The sequence below is a fragment of the Oenanthe melanoleuca genome, chromosome 12, assembly GCF_029582105.1.
Source record: "Oenanthe melanoleuca isolate GR-GAL-2019-014 chromosome 12, OMel1.0, whole genome shotgun sequence".
NCBI classification, from domain to species: domain Eukaryota; kingdom Metazoa; phylum Chordata; class Aves; order Passeriformes; family Muscicapidae; genus Oenanthe; species Oenanthe melanoleuca.
Window position 1 is genome coordinate 4,567,687 of NC_079346.1, and position 16,045 is coordinate 4,583,731.

At 39.4% G+C, this 16,045-nt stretch overlaps 1 protein-coding gene across 1 annotated transcript; it reads left to right on the forward strand.

Moving 5' to 3' along the window:
- The first annotated feature begins 168 nt into the window (after positions 1–168).
- Positions 169–15,679, forward strand: TMF1 (TATA element modulatory factor 1). The gene is made up of 17 exons (XM_056501246.1): positions 169–440; positions 2,396–3,636; positions 4,476–4,579; positions 5,422–5,548; positions 6,411–6,516; positions 7,152–7,294; positions 7,970–8,136; positions 8,299–8,455; positions 8,892–8,984; positions 9,606–9,762; positions 10,504–10,696; positions 10,943–11,012; positions 11,091–11,183; positions 12,156–12,266; positions 12,720–12,866; positions 13,159–13,284; positions 14,011–15,679. The coding sequence occupies exons 1-17, from the start codon at positions 299–301 to the stop codon at positions 14,152–14,154; spliced, it is 3,321 nt and encodes a 1,106-aa protein (XP_056357221.1). The 5' UTR covers positions 169–298; the 3' UTR covers positions 14,155–15,679.
- Positions 15,680–16,045: the final 366 nt, after the last annotated feature.

A 16,045-nucleotide genomic window follows, 5' to 3' on the forward strand; every position in this document is an offset into this window, starting at 1 on the left:
CCGGTCCCCGCTCCGGGGCGCTGTGAGGGCGGGCGCGGTGCCGGTCCCCGCTCCGGGGCGCTGTGAGGGCGGCGCGGTGCCGGTCCCCGCTCCGGGGCGCTGTGAGGGCGGCGCGGTGCCGGTCCCGCCTCCCGGACGTGTCGGGCCGGCCGCGGCTGCGCCGGGCCCGGGTGCGACGTGGATCCGGCGGCGCCTGCGCGGGGCCCGCTCGCTCCGCTGCGCTCGGCCGCTCTCCCTCAGCGCCGGCCCGGCCCGGCCCGGCCCCGCCGGCAGCGGGGGAACCGCCGAGCCGCCGAGGATGAGCTGGTTCAACGCCTCGCAGCTCTCCAGCTTCGCCAAGCAGGCGCTGTCGCAGGCGCAGAAATCCATCGACCGGGTGCTGGACATCCAGGCCGAGGAGAGCCCCTGGCCCGACGCCGTCATCCCCGACTACGGTGACGGTAAGGGCGGACCGTGCCGAGCCTCGCGGCCCTTCGCCTCGCCCGCCTCCTCTGCTGAGTCCCGCTTACCTTGGGGAGGTTTAACCCCCGCCCTAAACCCCGGTTTATAAAATTCAGAGCCGCCCCGGTTTATATAATTTAGAGCCCCCCGGTTTATACAATTCATAGCCCCCCAGTTTATATAATCCACATTCTGCTCCCTCCCGCTGCCCCCGTGCGCAGTGATGCCGGCACCAAGCCGGGACAGGCTCAGCTCGGTGTCACCAATGTCCTGCTTTAATCGTACGGGTAGCACTGAGCTTCATAGCTCTGCTTCTCGAGGCACTATTTATTTAATTTTTTTCCCTGAGTAAAAACTGCTCAGTACGAAAAAAAGGTGAATCGTTCTTTTCAGAGGTGTGCGTCCTTCAGAGAAGATTTGCTCTTTGCAGCAGGAAGGGCAGAATAGAAGCTGAAAGTCTGGTCCGTGTAAACCAAATAAAGTTTCCACTTTTTATTGCTCCCAGTTCATAATCCTCCAACATCTGTTGAACGTGCTGGTGGAAAAGTTGTCATGGCTATGAGGAAGTGTCTCCCCTGTGCGTGTGCTAATGGAGAACCTGAAGGAATGGACAGCCCTAAGGTGCTGTTTGGAAAGGAAAGAGCAAAAAGGAGCCCTCTTATTAGAAACTCCACCTAAATAATATTTTAAAGATAATAATAATAAAAGGATGGGAAACTGAATCATCTGGAATCAGTGTCATTGTTGCAATTATATCTAGAACTATGTGTATTTGGAGGAGGAGGAGGTTGTTTCCAGGTGAAGCCACAGCAGAGTGAGATTTCTGAAAACTGAAAGCTGGAGCAACTGAAAATGTTTTCCAGGCTGGTTGCTCAGCAAAGGTCAGTTTGGGATGTCTTTGTCCCTTTGAGGGCTTGGCAGTCATATAAGTAGTCTGGTGTCATCTTAAAATGCAAGAATTGTTTAAGGAATACTCTGTCATGCTTAATATCTCAAAGCTTTAGACATGTCCAATTGCTTTTAAAATTTGATTTATATCTTAGTACTTATGGCAGCCCTGTAATTCATAAGAAGAGCAGCAAAGGTCAGCCTGCATCTGGTTTTCAGAGAAAACAGACTTGTTTTTAAGAGATGTCAAAATATGTTCTGAATGTTATAGTTAACTCAGCTTTTTCTGAAGCTGTTGAATCATGGACAAGGTAGCAATAAGTCAGATGCTTGTAGTAATAAATCACACATTTGTAGTATTTTGGGCAATGAAAACAGTAATTATCTGAATTTGAGATTTGAGGCCAACAGCTGTCAACTGTTCTGAAAGTAGAAGCCAGCTTTAAGTATTATAACTCAGTGTTTTTAATAGATGCTGCTGTATAGAGTTTGTTTTAAAGTGATTTGAAATAGTTATGTTACCCGGATTATGTTTTTAGGTACAAAACTGGATATTTTTGATTTCTCTTTTTTACTTCAGATGCTACTGAAATTTGATGCTGAAATTCTTGTTCCTGCTGTTGACAAGTCCTGGAAAACCTGCAAGAAATACAATAATTGGACTTGTTGATGTTGTTTTAGGGCAGCTTCAGAACTGAACAATTCAGTATTTCTCTACAGAAGAGAAGCTGACCTACTGCTGATTTTTATTGTCAGCTCCATGCTGATGCTTGGTGTCTGAGGAAAAATGAAGTCAGTCAGAAACTGAAGGGCAAGAACCCTGAAAATACTTTAAGCTTTCCCCTTTGTTTTCTGTAATGGTGTGCTACTTGCAGATAACTTGTAAGACCTTGTAATTTTTTCCTCCTGTTTTAATCAGTATAATTCTTTTAACTACAGCTTTTCAGGTTGCTTTGCCTGAACTCCTTTCACTGTAGGGAAGCAGGAGGCCACATTTGCATTTTCTTGTAGCCTTCAAATTATTTTGGGTTTTTTTGCCTATCTCCCTTTTTTCCTTTTTTTTTAGGAACAAATTCTCTCATAAGTGGAGGATGGGACACATCTTCCTGGGGCTTGAGCTCAAATACAGAACCCCAGAATCAGCCAGTATCACCCACAGCCATCACCAAGCCAGTGAGGAGAACAGTAGTGGATGAATCTGAAAACTTCTTCAGTGCCTTTCTCTCCCCCACAGACGTTCAGAGCATACAGAAAAACCCAGTGGTGTCCAAACCTCCAGCCAAATCACAGCGACCCAAAGAGGAGGTGAAAAGCACTTTAAAGGAGTCTCAACACTCCAGTCAGCTGGAAGGGCCAGTGACAACAGAGGAAGAAGTGAAGGATTCCTCTGTAGCTGTCCTGGACTTGAAAAGCCTTGATATTCCCAAGGAGAAATCAGAAGAAAATGCTGTGCCTAAATCTGATGCACAGTGTGAAGCAAGCACAAATGAAGTTACTGACCAAAAGGTGTCTGCTTTAAATTTTGAAGAACCTGAAGATTCTCCTACTGAAAAATCCAGTGTAGAAGGGGATGGAGCAGCAGGTGCACCCGAGGGCACTTCTCAGCCCCTTGGAGCAGGCACCAAAGACCTGGGTTTGGAAGGGAAGGAGAGAAAGACTGAGGACAGACAAAGCAATACCCCATCACCTCCCATCAGCACCTTCTCCTCAGGCACTTCCACAACCAGTGATATTGAAGTTCTGGACCATGAAAGTGTGATAAGTGAGAGCTCAGTAAGTTCCAGGCAAGAAGCTGCAGATTCCAAATCCAGCCTTCACCTGATGCAGACGTCGTTCCAGCTCTTATCCGCGTCTGCCTGTGTGGATTATAATCGCTTAGATGACTTCCAGAAAATGACTGAGAGCTGCAGCTCCTCGGATGCTTTTGAAAGAATTGATTCATTCAGTGTGCAGTCCTTGGATAGCAGGAGTGTCAGTGAAATAAATTCAGATGATGAGTTATCAGGCAGGGCTTCTGCTTCAGCGTCTGTCGCTGTCAGTCCTTCCGTGCCAAAGACAGAAACGGTTGACGCCCTGAAAAATAAATCTGAAAACTTGAACGATGCTCCTGTGTTACATGCTGAGGAGGCTGAGATGGAAGAGAGTGGGAGAAGTGCAACCCCTGTTAATTCTGAGCAGCCAGATGTTGTTTTGGTTGCTGCTGTGCAAACTGTTGAAGAGCAGGTTGTGAAGGAGGAGGCCGAGCCCCAGCAGGGTGCTGGGGAACAGTTGGAAGAAGAGGACAGTGAGAAGCAAGAGCTTAAAAAGGTGAGTGAAACATGTATTGTAAACACACATTTTAATTGCAAATGAGACTCCTGACATTTTCTTACATTGTCCTGTATCTCTTGTATCAGCTTGTTTGAATGAATTATTCGATGCTGAGCTATCTGACCCTGTAGAAAACTGTCCCTGATATCCTGCAGTGAACAGTACTGGTAAAATTTCTGATCAGGTAGTTGTGAGTTTCACCTGATCTCCCTGGTTGTCATTGTTGTGAATTGTAAGTAGGGGTGGCAAACAGGAAGCCTAATAGGTCAAATGTGTTATTTTAATTCTTTGGTGTTTGCATTTGTATATTTTCTTGTATTTTTGTTATATATCTATATTCAGCTTTCCAAAACCTTTTATTAAGAAATTATTTTGAGGATGTGAGCTAAGAGCTTTTGACCTGGAGCAAAACTTTTCTTCCCTCACCTGAGGCAATTCTGCTTTTTGCTAATGTTTCACAGAAGAGACCTTCCCATAGAGATTATTCTGTAAAGAGCATTGGGAGTCTTAATACTTAATGTAAACCATGGTTTTGTAGACTATCATCTCTAGTTAAAAACTTAGTGTATAATTAAATATCACTGTTGATGATATTGTTGAGGAACTTTCTTGAGCCACATGTGCTGATTTAGTAGGATTTCTACACCTGTAGAAAACAGATTTCTTTATGTTCAGGTATATGGCAGAAACATGATAATCCTCACTGACTTCTGCCTCAAATTCCTGGAAACACTGACCAGTTCAACTTTAAATAATCTTGTGGGGGAAAGGGAAAGCTTCCCTCCTGTGTGTTTTAATTGTCCCATTCATCTGATCTTTATTTATAAAATCTCCAGATGATTGATTCATTAACTGAGAAGCTGGAGAAGAGGGAAATACAGTTATTAAGTACTAGTAAAGAAAGGGCTCGCTTGGAAGAAGCTTATGATAACCTCAAAGAGTAAGTATGAAAATACACTCAGTGCTCTGTGACTTTGCTGTAATAAAATCTTAGATAATAGATAAAACAAGGAACTTTATGACTGGAACAAAGGTAACAGGGATGTGCACTGTTTGGGAAAGGTGGAAATAATGATTGCATGTGCTGTGATGGGATTTCTATAAAGACATATTATTTAATGGGGCCAAAATGTCTTTTAGGAAGTGGCTGGGGAAAGATTTTTCAGTAAGCAAGCAGTAGGAATGACAAATGTGAAGGATCAATCTTGGTTATTAATACAGATCTTTCTTATAAGACTGGATTCAGCTATTAAGAGAAACTTTCCTGATACAGAGGCTTGAACTTGATTTACTAAGTAATTTGTTGGCTAAAATATAGGCTGTGAAAGTATGGAAGAAGGGTTGGTTGTAGGGAAAAACCTGAAATTATTTAATTTGGTTAAAAGGGGAAAAAATTGAAAATTGTATTTACCAGCTCATTGATCAAATATTGAATTATAAAATTTAGAGATATATGATGCTGTTGTTTAATGACTAAATTGATCCTAATTTAAAAAATGATTTATTTATGCTTTCTGTTATATAGATTATGGTTAAAAGGACTTTATCGAGGGGCAAAACATTTAAGATAAATCAAGCATTTAGTTGTTCTTAGGGGTAAACTACTGAATTAGTAATGATCTTTGATTAGGACTTCTAATACAGATGTGAGGTTTTTTTGACTTTTGCTTATGTGTAATACAACTAAAATACTTTTTAAAAGCATTTGAGAGAACCTGTTGCAAACAGTTTGGAGTGTCACCTAAACGTGCAGCTGTTCTTAAATGTTCATTTTAAATACAGTGAAATGTTTAGGATGAAGGAAGAGAGCAGCAGCCTTTCATCTCTTAAAGAGGAGTTTGCTCAGAGAATTGCAGATGCTGAGAAGAAGCTCCAACTAGCCTGCAAAGAGAGAGATGCAGCTAAAAAGGTAATTTGGTTTTTTAATGAAATTAATATTTATTAGTTTATGACACAACTGAATTTGAGGAAAAAAAAATAGTAAACATTAACCCAGGGAAAAGCATTACATCTGTGTAACATCTGTTTACAGCTGTGCTCTTGCATCTGTGCTGTGAACTTGGGGAACTCATTTAAGCTGGTCTGGTTTGGGAAAAAAAAAAAGATTTAATGAGTGCTCTCATTTACCTTGTACCAAATATGTATTTGCATTGATGAGGGAGAATGGCCTGAGGATGTGAGGAAGGGGTGGAGAATGAGAATGGCTTCTTTAGAGGATTAACTGGTAGGAAAATTAAAGGCTGATGACAGATTGATTTGGAGCAAGCAAAGAAATCTACAGCAGCAAAGTTGGTGGGGTTTAAATGTTCTTGACCTGATGTCACAGCATTTCATTTCTCTAGCTTAATGCAAAAAGAAAACTCAAATCTAACTGGAAAACAAATACCTTGCAACTGTTTGTCACTGTGTTGGCATAGGAATGAGTTGGACTAGAAACAATATTCAGTATCTACATTTGAATAGGACAGGTTGGTTTTTCTCTATTGCAAAAGCTTTGAGAAAATTAAATGGATGGGGAAGTTGGAATAAATTGTGCAGAGGATTTACAGAGTCTTGATGCTTGGAGGTTTTTAAAACTTGGTGCAATAAGGCTCTGAGCAATCTGTTTTGATCAGATAATCTCCAGAGTTCCCTTCCAACCTAAATTGTTTTCCAAGCAAAGCATTTTGAGAGGAAGGGCAGAAGAAAAAGGTAATCAGTGTAACTTACTCTGTGTTTTTCCCTACACGTATTTTAATAAACAGTCTTAAGTATTTTATATTATTATTTAGGAAGTAAAGACTGTTAAAGAGGAATTGGCTGTGAGACTTAATACCAATGAAACTGCTGAATTACTGAAAGAAAAAGAAGAGCAAATCAAAGGATTGATGGAGGAAGGTGAGAATTAACTTCTTTTTTTGATAGTAAAAGTGTGTAGAATAATTGGAAATGTACTGGCCTTGCATACACGCCTTCCTTGTGTGGGGAAAAAGTGCTAAATTTGGAGCATGTTGGACATTTCTGAATGTTTGAAGCATTTAGTGAGTAGCAAAGAGTAACAGGAAGGGTCAGGCAGGTTCAGATGGCTGGAGAGGTACTTCCTGCAAGATGCATTAAAAGGTGCTGAGAGATAAAACCAGTGTGTTCCATGTTCCATTCAGAAGAAATCTAACAAGGACATTATTCATGGAATTTCTACAGTGTTCCTTTAATGCTTTTTAATTTTGGAAGTAAAGTATGCATACTAAATGAGAAGGTAATTTTATTTTTTTTCCTAACGTGGTGAGTTCACTTGCTTTATTTTCAAAGCCTTTTACATCCTATCCTATCTCACTGTAGCTCAGTGTAACAAGAATGTATCAGGTTTAGATATATTTAAACTTAAGAACTTGCCTGAAAAATTGTAAGAATAAGTATTTCCATATTTGCTGGAGTATTATTTTCATGTGATTAAAGAGCAAGGCTGGTGTGAATAGTGAGAATCCATAGAATGTCACCACTATGCACTAGCTTCATGTTCAATTTCTTCACAGGAGAAAAACTTTCCAAACAGCAGCTGCACAATTCCAACATTATTAAGAAATTAAGAGCCAAAGAGAAAGAGAGAGAAAATACTAACACAAAACAGAGCAAAAAGATTAAGGAATTGGAAGAGGAGTTGCAGCATTTAAAACAGGTGAGATATTTGTTGATTTTTTTTTTTTTTTTAAGCTTTATATATTAGCTGCAAAATTGCCTTTTGGGGGGCCTCTTGATAAATTGACTTTTTTTTTTTTTATTTTCTGGAGACTTCCGTATTTCATAGAATCCCAGAATGGTTTGGGTTGGAAGGGACCCTTAAGCTCATCCAGCCCCTCCCTGCCATGGGTAGGGACACTTTCCACTATCCCAGGCTGCCCCAAGCCCTGTCCAGCCTGGCCTTGGGCACTTCCAGGGATGGAGTAGCCACAGCTTCTCTGGGCATCCTGTGCCAGGGTCTCTCACCATTTCACTTTATTGGAGCACTGAGTTTGATTTATGTGTGTACTCCTTAAACTGCAGTGAGGGATCTGCTTGTTTGCCTTTGTGCTGCTGTAACCATGAGAGCTGGAAAACCTGTCTCACCAAAATTTGGGCTGTTAATGACTGAGTCAAGACCTTACAAATTTCAGACCCAGAATGTGGAGTTGTCATGAAGAGCAGCTCCCTCCTCTGGGGAAGGCAGGGAAGCAAAACTTTCTCTTTTTGCCAAGTGTTAGATGGGTTTAGTCACTTTTTCCCAGATTGGTTGCCACTGTTGTCACTGTCCTGAGGCTGTGTTGTCAGCCCCACTTCCTGGAGTTTGTTTCATGTTTCTTCTTTGTACTGACAGGTACTTGATGGCAAAGAAGACCTTGAGAAGCAGCACCGAGACAGCATTAAACAACTGAACAGTGTTGTGGAGAGACAAGAAAAGGACCTTGCTAAACTTCAGGCAGAAGTGGAGGAACTTGAAGAAAGGAACAGGAGTGTGCAGGCAGCACTCGACAGTGCATACAAGTAAGCAAAGTGATTACACCTTCAGATTGTGGCTCTTTCTTGTGCAATGCTTGTGAAATATTTAAATGTAACAAAGTTATTTGCCAAGATGCTGTTGGCATTTAAATGTACTGGGGTTTGTTTATTTGTTTATTTGTTTATTTGTTTATTTTTTCTCCCCAGGGAACTTGCAGATCTTCATAAAGCTAATGCTACAAAGGACAGTGAGGCTCAGGAAGCAGCCCTCAGTCGGGAAATGAAGGCAAAGGAGGAGCTTGGGTTAGCACTGGAAAAGGCCCAGGAGGAGGCGCGGCAGCAGCAGGAGGCTTTGGCAATTCAGGTGGGTCTGAAATGCAGTCAATAAACTCCTTAATTCAACAAGTGACTGTGCTGAGGTGCTGTGTACACCTGATGTAATGAACAGGGTAGAACTCGTTTCTGTGTACTTAGCAAATACCCAGAGGATTTCTTCCCCAAGGAGCTAGTTCCGTATTAAGGGGTGGTTGTGCTAACCTTTAAAATACTGGTTTTATTGAAAAGTACTTACAATTTTACTTGTCTAAATGTAATTACTTAGACAGGCTCAGTGTTAAGTTTGTAGTGCTCTTACCTCTTCAAATTTTTAGTGATAAATAAATCAGTGTAACTGTGTGCGTGCAAATATGGAGCCTTTACTTGTAAACAAATGTCCTGTCTAACACTGAAAATGGTGTGGCAAGGAATAGCTGATGATAAAACTTTTGGAAGAGTTTAGTAACAACTTCTTGTTTATTTAGGTGGCAGACCTGAGGCTGGCACTGCAACGTGCAGAGCAGCAGGCAGCAAGAAAAGAAGATTATTTACGGCAGGAAATTGGTGAACTACAGCAGGTACATAACTATAACAAACAGATGATGCCAACTTGCATCTGCAAGGAGGACTTCCAGAAACCAAAAATAAAATGCTACCATGACATGAACAGTCTAAAAGAGAGGCTTTATTTTCCTGGTTACCTGCAGTAGTTGCCCTTTACAGAGGAGTAATAAAAATATTAAAGGAGACCTTTTTTTAAATCACATAGTGGAAAAAAAGTCATAATTTTTAATGATGCCTCTTAAATAGAATGCTGTTCTTTTTAAATACGAGACAAAATACAGACATTAATTTTGTGATCATCGTCTAAAATTGCTGGCAAATACACTTTTAAATGACTCTTTATCTGCTTCTCAAGAATATTTTTATTGTTCTTAAGGGCCAGAATATAGATTGTTGCCAAAATGTTTCAAATTATGTCCAGAGCTTTGGAATTTCTGGGCCCTTGCTCTATTATCTAAGAATGTTTAACTTCTCCCTTGTAATTTCACGCTTTACCATGAGTTTTAACCACAATAATGTTAGATTGTAAAGCAGTAATTTTAGAATGTAAAGCAGCTGCTATTTATTTAGATGAATTCTATATGAATCTTTCAATCCATCATATGATTTGAATTATATTTAATTTATGATTTCAGAGACTCCAAGAAGCAGAGGGCAGGAACCAAGAACTGAGCCAAAGTGTTACCTCTGCTACACGGCCCCTTCTGCGGCAGATAGAGAACCTGCAGGCCACGCTGGGAGCACAGACCTCTGCATGGGAAAAACTGGAAAAGAACCTTTCTGACAGGCTGGGTATGATGGTTTAGCTTGTACTAAACTGTGAGGCTCTGGGGGAAGATGTGAGATGTGTGCAGGTAAATCCAAAGGGATTAACACTTGCCCAAAGTGTAGATGGTGGATCAGGAGAGATGAGCACCAAATGCTTTCCTGTAAGGAACTGGTGTGGAGGGAGGGGGGGTTATGCCAAGATTCTTGGACAGGTAATCAATCCACTGGTTCTCTGTAGAACACATTCTTAACACAAGATTTTAAGTTGGAGGGGGTAAGGTGCACGTGTCCTTACAGCATCTAAAGGCATTGAGAAGCTGAAAGTATTCCAGTATGGAGCCTGGTGCTGAGATGCCAAATTGTAGTTTAGAATCACTTACCTAATGCATAGATGATGATACATATGTTTGATACAGTTGATACACTTGTTTGATACAGTAGTAACCTATAGTTTTAAATTAAAAAAACATTAAAAGCCCAAAAGTGGACTCAAAGAAATTATTTCCTTTCTGGAGGCAGTTGTGGTTGTCTATTGCATTCTAAAAGAGTTTGAAATCTCTTCACTCTGCATTGCTTTGATCCTCTGTCTGTATGTGGCAAATATTTGATTTCCTTTACAAAACAGGATGTATTTTTTAACAAAGATTAGTTGCATATTAAAAAAACCTTCTAATTCAATTTTGATGTGTAAGTAAATATATTATTTACTCATATTCTAGGTGTTTGATCAAAAAAGATTTAATTCCATGCTGTTCTTACTATTAGGTGAGTCTCAAACTCTCCTGGCAGCAGCTGCTGAGAGAGAACGGGCTGCTACAGAAGAACTTCTGGCTAACAAAATTCAGATGTCTTCTTCTGAATCTCAGAATAGTCTTTTAAGGCAAGAAAATACCCGTCTTCAGGCTCAGCTGGAAGTGGAGAGAAACAAATTGAAGAAAATGGAAAATGAAAACAGCAGGTGAGTTCATTTTTGGTTAAGAGCATCTTTATAACTAGTGAAATGGAGTGTTGATATGTGTCTGCAACATGTTGGCAAAAAGTTACAAAAATGTTGATACTTTGTTCCATACTGAAGATAGAAAAGGGTTACATTCATAACATTTTGTAGCTTTGCAGCTGTGTTTGTTTTAAAAGTATCTGAATATACAAAGAATAGAAGGGAGAATACTTGTTTAGTGACTTTACCTTTCCTTCCTCTCTGTAGGTATGAGGTTGAACTAGAAGGGCTCAAAGATGAGTATGCAAAAACCTTAGAAGATGCAAAGAAAGAAAAGGTATTGCCTAGTTCAGCTTTAATCTCTGGTTGAAATCTGAGCTAGCAGGAATTTAATAGCTTGTATTTATCTTTACAGGCACTGCTGGCTACTCAGTTAGAAATGGAGAAGATGAAGGTTGAACAGGAGAGGAAGAAGGCTATTCTTGTGCAAGAAGCAGCAAAGGAGAAGGTGCCAAAACCTAACATTTCTAAGTCTTACTGATATTGTCTTTATTTTAGTAGATATCTATACTTGAAACTTTTAGTACCTGGCAGTATCTTCCCAGTGAAATAGGTGTTGTGTTAGACTCATTGAAATAAGTTTTGAGATTTAGTCTATTTAACCTGAGAAGAGGTAAAATATGGATTGTTGTCTTAGTCCTCTGTGTTCTTTGAGCACTCTTGGAACCTTTTTCTTCTGAAGCTACTTGTTTTCTTTGCTTAGGCTACCAGCATTGCTGCCACTGAATTCCTGTTTTGTTTCACATGACTGTGTGTAATGTTCCACATGCTTTCTAGCTGAAGTCACAAGTCACAGAACAATCCTCAGTAGTCATTAAATTAATTACCACTAATTAACAGTTAGTATTCAAGTAATACAATTTCTGTTGTTTGTTCCTTACTGTCTCCAGTCCTAAAATCTAAGTGCTTTCCCCTTCAGAGGTTAACATTCTTGTAGGTGCTGCCTATAAGAAGGGGCCAGTCTGTTTTGAAGAGGTATCAGTTAATTATTAGCATATGAAAAATCCTGGAATTTAATTCATACACTTTATTTAAAAAGAAGAAAAAGGCCTTAACATTCATTCTAAGAAGAGATTTCTTCTAGGTGTGAGGTATTCTTTCTGTGATACATTTGGACATACAAGACTGCCTCTGAGTCTCTCTTGGCTACTTGAAAAAGAACCTTTTTTTGGTGTAATTTGCAGCTTCTGTCTTAATTTCCTGCAAGGTCTGAGATCTTGAACATAGGCTCTGTTACAGCACAGAAATTCTTTGGTTTTGATCTTTCATATGTTTTAGGTATGGGGCAGGTAGAAATCTATCACATAGTGTTCTATAGTTGTTTGGTGGAAAAGGGAGGCTATTGATAGAATCTCTTTTAGCATGTTGTGAACATTTTTTCTTTTTCTGACTGGTGATAGTGGATGTCTCTGTTTTTAAGGACCGAAAATCATTTACAGTTGAAACTGTATCAAGTACACCTTCAATGTCCCGCTCCAGTTCCATGAGTGGGGTGGACATGGCAGGTCTGCAGACCTCTTTCCTCTCACAGGTAGGATAGATCACCTATAATGGCTTTTTTCTTCTTGACAGACCACTTACTTTCCTTCTCAAGAACTTCTAGTAAGATAGAAAATGGCTTTTCAAGAGTATATTTGCCTTAGGCAAAGTAACATCCTGTTAGATACAAAGACATCTGCTTATAAGATGTCTGTGTAAAACATACAACTGGTTTATTTTTATTTGCACTCCTGGCTTAGGGCACTCCAGTTCATGCTGCCAATGTTAAATGGCACCTGAATAGATGTCAGGAGAAACTTCCCAGTAGGGAGCTATCCCAAATTGTACCTATTCACCTCAAGCTTTTGTTTTAAAAACAAGTTTTAATGCTTGCCTAGCACACTGTAATTTTAAATATTAAATGATGTCATATTTAGGAAAGGGAAGATTCCAAAATGGGCATGTTTTTGTCTTATTTTCAGCTTCTCTAACCTTCTGTTTATAGGATGATCCTCATGATCACTCGTTTGGACCAATAGCTACCAGTGGGAGCAATCTCTATGATGCAATAAGGATGGGATCAGGTTCAAGTGTAATTGAAAACCTACAGTCACAGCTAAAACTAAGAGAAGGAGAGATTTCACATCTACAGGTATATTTTTAGAAAACTTGGTCAGTGTTGTGATAATTCTGTGAACCAGTACAGCTGTGTAGGGATGAGCACAAAAAGGATTTGTTGGTTCCTTTGTTGTTTTAGCAAGGACCTATCCCTTATTTGTCTGAAAAGTAAAAAAAGCCAAGACACTGAGATTTGAGGAGAAAATGAGAGTGGATCTAAGATGTGCTGTTTCACAGTCTGGCTTAAGAATAAGCCTTAATTACTGTGTATTTTGATATGATGTTTTATAAATACGTCTTGTACTTGTTATGTATGTTTACATTAGCTGGAAATTGGAAATCTGGAGAAAACTCGATCAATAATGGCAGAAGAGCTGGTTAAATTAACAAATCAAAATGATGAACTTGAAGAAAAAGTGAAGGAAATACCCAAATTACGCACACAGTTAAAGGTAAGTGCACTTCTGGTGTAAATCCACCATAAAATGTAGATAATTGCATATCTTTAGCAATAGTCCTATCAGGTTAAGAATATATTCAAATCTATCTCTAAGCATAGGTGACTGAAGAGCCTGGGTTTTTTTTGTTTTTTTCTTAAATATAGTAGAGTCTAAAAATGCCCACACCATGGTTAGAGAGTCACTTCAAAACACAGTTGTTGGAAACGTGTGCTGTGCTACATCAGGGAGAGACCATTTTTGTTTCTATCATTCAGGCACTTGTCTGGAACTGGATTTTTTAGTAGAGGGAGGATTTTGATAAATACCATGGGCTTATGAGAGGTTGATGCAGAAGCTGAATATGTGTCCAGTAGAGATACAGGAAATAAGAAAAATGATTGAATCTTATTGAATTGAAACTGAAGTAGCTGAAAAAGTTTTGGAATAACTTTTGAATACAGAATGTTCAATTTTCTCATGGAACATTTCCCAAACTGGTCATTCCTGTGGTGAAATAATGGAATAATGGAATGTCTTCCTTTAACATCTAGAATATAAATCTAGCTCTATTCAAATCTCAAAGTACTTTTGAAGAGTTTAATGTGTGTTTCACTGTAGTTACACTTTGATGACATAATGCTGAGGTAATTTATTTCCCCTGGTAGTGTAAAACACTGTCCCAGCAGCAGCTTGCTTGAAGCTGGAAAACCAGTGAGATAACAAAGTGTGTCCTTGCAGGATTTGGATCAGAGGTACAACACCATTCTGCAGATGTATGGGGAGAAGGCAGAGGAGGCTGAGGAACTCCGACTGGATCTGGAAGATGTGAAAAACATGTACAAGACTCAGATAGATGAACTTTTAAAACAAAGACAAAATTAATTCCTCATGGAACTCTTAACACTATATGGTGACAGACTGTAAAAATAACTGCTTATGTAAATGCTGAATTTAAGTGTCCTGTAAAAAAACCCTGTATTATAGAAAATGTGACTATATAAGAGAGTTCATATGTTGACAGAAGAATCAATGCTTTAAGTGTCCTGTTCTGTCTGCAGTTAAATTATTTGTGCAATATTTAATTTTTTTTTCTTCAGTCATCCCTTTATTTAAGGTTTTGCTAAATGGTGGGTCATTTTACATAAACAGCAGAAATAATGGTTGTTGGTTGCTTGTGAGACAGCCCTGGAAGGCATGAGTAGTACTAAAGCAGCCCTTGATTCATAATCTTTGTAAACCTATGAAAATCACATTAGAAGTCTTTCTCAAGTGTTCATATGAGTTTTTCTAAAATCTCATCAGGTAATTTTTAATAACTAAGTAGCAAGAACTTGCTGTCCTAAAGCATAACTGGTGGATATTTTTATGACAGGAAAACCTTAGATTTGTGCTTACAACATCTGAATGTGTCAGGGTGATTATTCTTAGACAAATCCGATTACTCTGACTACACTAAATCCTCTAAAGCAGAGTGTGAGACTCAGATGAGACTTCAAATGACAGCTTCATTTTGTATATTGCTGTACTCATGAGCAGTCTGGAGACAACAGCTCTGCTTGTAATGATAAATGTGTTCAACTTTTAACACCAGAAATATGATATTAAATATCTGTTCTAGATTTAGTAGCTGATTTTTGACTGTAGCTAGAACAGTTCAGAAAAATGCAGGAAACTGATTTTTTAAAAATAAATTGCTGCAGATCTCATGGTTCCTTTTATAAAAGTGGCAAGGGTTAGACTTCTCGTAGAATTGAACTGTGGCTTAATAATAGTTTTCCAGTAAGTCTCCAGTGGCTGCAGAGTATTTCTCATGGCATTCCTTAAGCAAGGTATTGGTCAAGCAGCCCTCACGTGACTTGGGGCTGAGCTGCATTTCTGGTAATGTCAGAGGAAATGTTCCAACGGGACCCTTGGGAATGCTGAGAAGAAGCTTTTGTCTTCCTCTCTGCATTCCAGAGAGCAAATATTTTGCTGCATCTCAGAACCTACTCGTGTGAAATACTGGACAGTTGAAATTCTTTGCTTATCACACCAGTGCCTCTGTTGGGAGAGGGTTTTTTTACCCAGACTGCACGTTGTAATTTGGGAGCTCTTTTCCTGCTTGGGTATTCAGTGGCCTGACAGACAAAGGATGTGAAGGATGAGGAGTTGCTTCTGGGGAAATGCCTCTTGGTAATATGATTTTACTATGGGTGTTAAGGATTTATTCCTCACTGGGAGAACAGTTAGTATCTGAAGTTACACAGGCAAGGGAGGGTTAATGGAAAATCCTAATGTGATTTGAGATTCAGGCAGTTACTCTGTGAGGATTTCATTAAAGTCATAGAGCCAGAACACTTTAATTTGTTGTAACTCCCTATCTGTCATAGAAAATTCTAACTGCTTTAATAAAAATACTCTTTTCTCATTCTTCTTTTTTTTTTTTTTTCATTGGGAGGTGGGAGGGAATCACCCTCTTGTTGTGTTCATTTCAGTTTTGGAAACCAATGGTGGTACAATTTTTCTTCTAAAAACTCAGAATTTAAAACTTCACCTTCATATTAAAAACCTCAGAATTTAACATTTACCTTCATATTAAAGCATAGTTGGTTGCTCTAAGTTTCTGAGAAACTCCACAACTAAGCAAATCAATCGTAAGCAAAATCAATCAAACCTAGGCAAAAATCAGTCCATATAAAAACACTTGCTGGAATTTTACTGATTTGGAATTATGATGTACAAGGGTTAGTTCAGCCTTTTCTTAAGAAAAGAAATTCAGCTTTTATCTACTATA